The 2,778-nt window shown below is 34.5% G+C and overlaps 1 protein-coding gene across 1 annotated transcript in view; it reads left to right on the top strand.

Moving 5' to 3' along the window:
* Positions 1-2,778, top strand: part of LOC117116509 (coagulation factor IX-like) — a gene marked incomplete at its 3' end in the record, with an annotated part of 7,614 nt that overhangs the window by 1,793 nt on the left and 3,043 nt on the right. Inside the window, exons 2-3 of the mRNA XM_033260570.1 lie at positions 1,532-1,642; positions 2,004-2,252. Coding sequence (XP_033116461.1) covers positions 1,532-1,642; positions 2,004-2,252 — 360 coding nt within the window. The remainder of the gene's footprint in view (positions 1-1,531; positions 1,643-2,003; positions 2,253-2,778) is intronic.

Here is a 2,778-nt window from a genome sequence, read left to right as displayed (position 1 = left end):
GGGTATGTGTATACCTATGTATATATAACTATGTATATACATATAATATATATAAAACTATATATAACTATAATATCAAAACTATTCTTGAGATGGATTTCAAAGCTGTTTCTGGTGACTGGGTCCTTCAATCTCTGGGTTTTGAGAGAATTTCTTGCTTATGTTTGACGTTCTACGTAATTTTAATTTAAAATGGCTTGACAGTATATGATGGTCACCTCGAGCATTAGCACCTCTTTTCGCCTTGATATCTTGAGGGATGTCTTCCATTTTCTATTTATTGTGATGTGGTCAATCTGATTCTTTGTTTTCCGAGTTTAAAAAAAACCATGTTTATTTATGCATGATATGTCTTTATATTTTGAAATAGATCATCCAATGATGAAATCGTTTTCCATACAGATATCGAAATCTCTCTACATTGTCGTTCATCAGTTTGCCAAGACCTTCATTTCCTATCACCTTTTTTCTTCCTTTGTTATTACCCTGGCCTCTCCGAAAGAGAGGTGACACTCTCGCCTCCCAGAAGAAGAAGTGATTACCTTCGCCTGTCTTCCTTTCCTATCACCCTCTTTCGTCTGAGTCCCTTGCCTCTCCGAAAGAGCTCTTAGAGGAAAAGGTGATTACCCTCGCCTCTCTGAGGAGAGATGATTACCCTCGCCTCTCGAAAAGAAAGACGTGTGTGTGTGTGTGTAGGTGTGGGTGTGCGTGTTGGTGTGTGTGTGTGTGTGGGGTGGGTGTGTGGATGTGTGTGTTTGTGTGGCGTTTGTACTTCCGCTCGCATAATTCAGGGGCGGATCCAGCCAGAGGGGCGTGAATGTGAGAAATGAGTTGGTGCTGATCGGAAATATATGCAGATTTTAGAATTTTATACTAAAATTACTCTGTAATTGTTAACTACACTATATTGAAACATTAAACATATATGTGCAAGAATTCTCAATTTTGCTACCATTTTTATGTATACAATAGGCCTACCAATGATAATGATAATGACGACAATGTTGTTGTTTACGGTGAGGATGAGTATTAAAAAATTATGATAATTTGATAATGATATAATGACATTATTATATAATTACATAATGTGACAGGGTAATTAACCTTTTATATGATATTTACCTATGTTTCACTTTAAAAATTAAACACTGTAAATAATTTAAGACATGTACAAAACAAGTAGTGACTTCCACTAGCGTTAAATAGTTTGTTGTTGGTCCAACATTAGAAACAATTTGTGTGCAGTGATTGAGTGCGTAGAGGGGTGTGTATATTAAACAAGTCCTCTCACGTCCTATTTAGTGCGTGTTTCGTGATTAATATTTATCGAAGATGTCCAAACATGACACAATATTGGAAAAACCTAGAAAAGATTAAATAAAGCAGTAATTAGCCCATTAAGATTGTAGACATACAAATAATAATTAACATTTAGTGCTTAATTAAGGAGTCATAATTATAGCCCCCAGTTTAAATTATTTTTTTTCAAGAAAGCAATTAAAAAGTATAAACAATATATTTTGTTTGCTAGATTATATGTGTGTTAATACATCGTGTCAAAATGGAGGATATTGTCTTGATGATATCAACAACTCTACCTGCATATGTGTTAACGGATATATCGGAACATATTGTGAAATCGGTAGGACCATATTTTACTACTGTGTACATAATATTATTCAAACAATATTTAGGATACTCTGTTATGTTTTAGACTGAGTATAATTCTTCACTGTAATATTCAGTTTATGTAGGTAAGATATCACTCCTAGACTATATAAGAACAAGAAAAATTAAACAACTGACATTATCATTAGTCTACTACAGTATGAACAAATTGTGTATCCAACCATTGTGAAAGTTGGGTATCAATTTCGGCCGGAAATTGTTTTACTCTGTTTAGCCGGTCTCTCGATGTAATAGGTAAATAATAACTTATTTATATTACACTTAAAAAATAAGGTATATATCATTAAAATTATAATGTACTCTTTCTCTTGCAGATAAAGAGGTACCGGTCATAACCTTTTGCCCACCAGATATAAAGTTGTTGACCGGAATGACAACAAACACTGCTGCTGCCGCTTGGACTCCCGCCACCGCTGAAGATAACTCAGGTGTTCCTCCAAATATCGCAACAGATATTCAGCAACAAGATTTGTTGATGATTGGAAATTACCTTGTGTCAGTTACTGCGACAGATGGTTCAGGAAATACCAACACATCATGTTCCTTCAATATAAACGTTATAGGTAATTTATCAAATTTAGTTTTTTTTAAATGCATTAGGAATTCTCCATCTGTTTATGGTCATACATTATCGTTTGAGGATTCACATCTATAAATGCTGGCTTAAATGATATGTATAACATTATAAATTTAGTAGAGTCATTTTCATGAGATCCGTGACTAATTTTAGGATACCTTTGTTTCTCGATGGATTTGGCAAGATGGACCAATTTAGATAAAATATAGCTCCTATATACCTCCCAGATATTGGGGGAAAGTCCCGTTTGGGGGCGTTTTTCAAAATGGCCGCCTGTTGATTTGGACGCTTTTATCTCGATAACCACTGGTCAGAGAGACTTGATTTTGGTCTCAAATTGTTCACAATATGCATGTTCCTATTTGTTGTAATACAACTTTTTAACAAAAAATGGCGGGAAATGCGGTTTTTGAAAGTTTGACCTTTGACCTTGTAATGTCATATCTCAGTAACTACTGGTCATAGAGACTCACAATTGATTGCAAATTGTTCAGGAGATTCATGTTTATATT

This window comes from Anneissia japonica, unplaced genomic scaffold (assembly GCF_011630105.1).
Source record: "Anneissia japonica isolate Jap-2015-1 unplaced genomic scaffold, ASM1163010v1 scaffold287606_len166773_cov115, whole genome shotgun sequence".
In the NCBI taxonomy this organism is placed as follows: domain Eukaryota; kingdom Metazoa; phylum Echinodermata; class Crinoidea; order Comatulida; family Comatulidae; genus Anneissia; species Anneissia japonica.
Note: the sequence above shows the minus strand (reverse complement) of the source record. Positions and strands in the feature narration are given on the sequence as shown.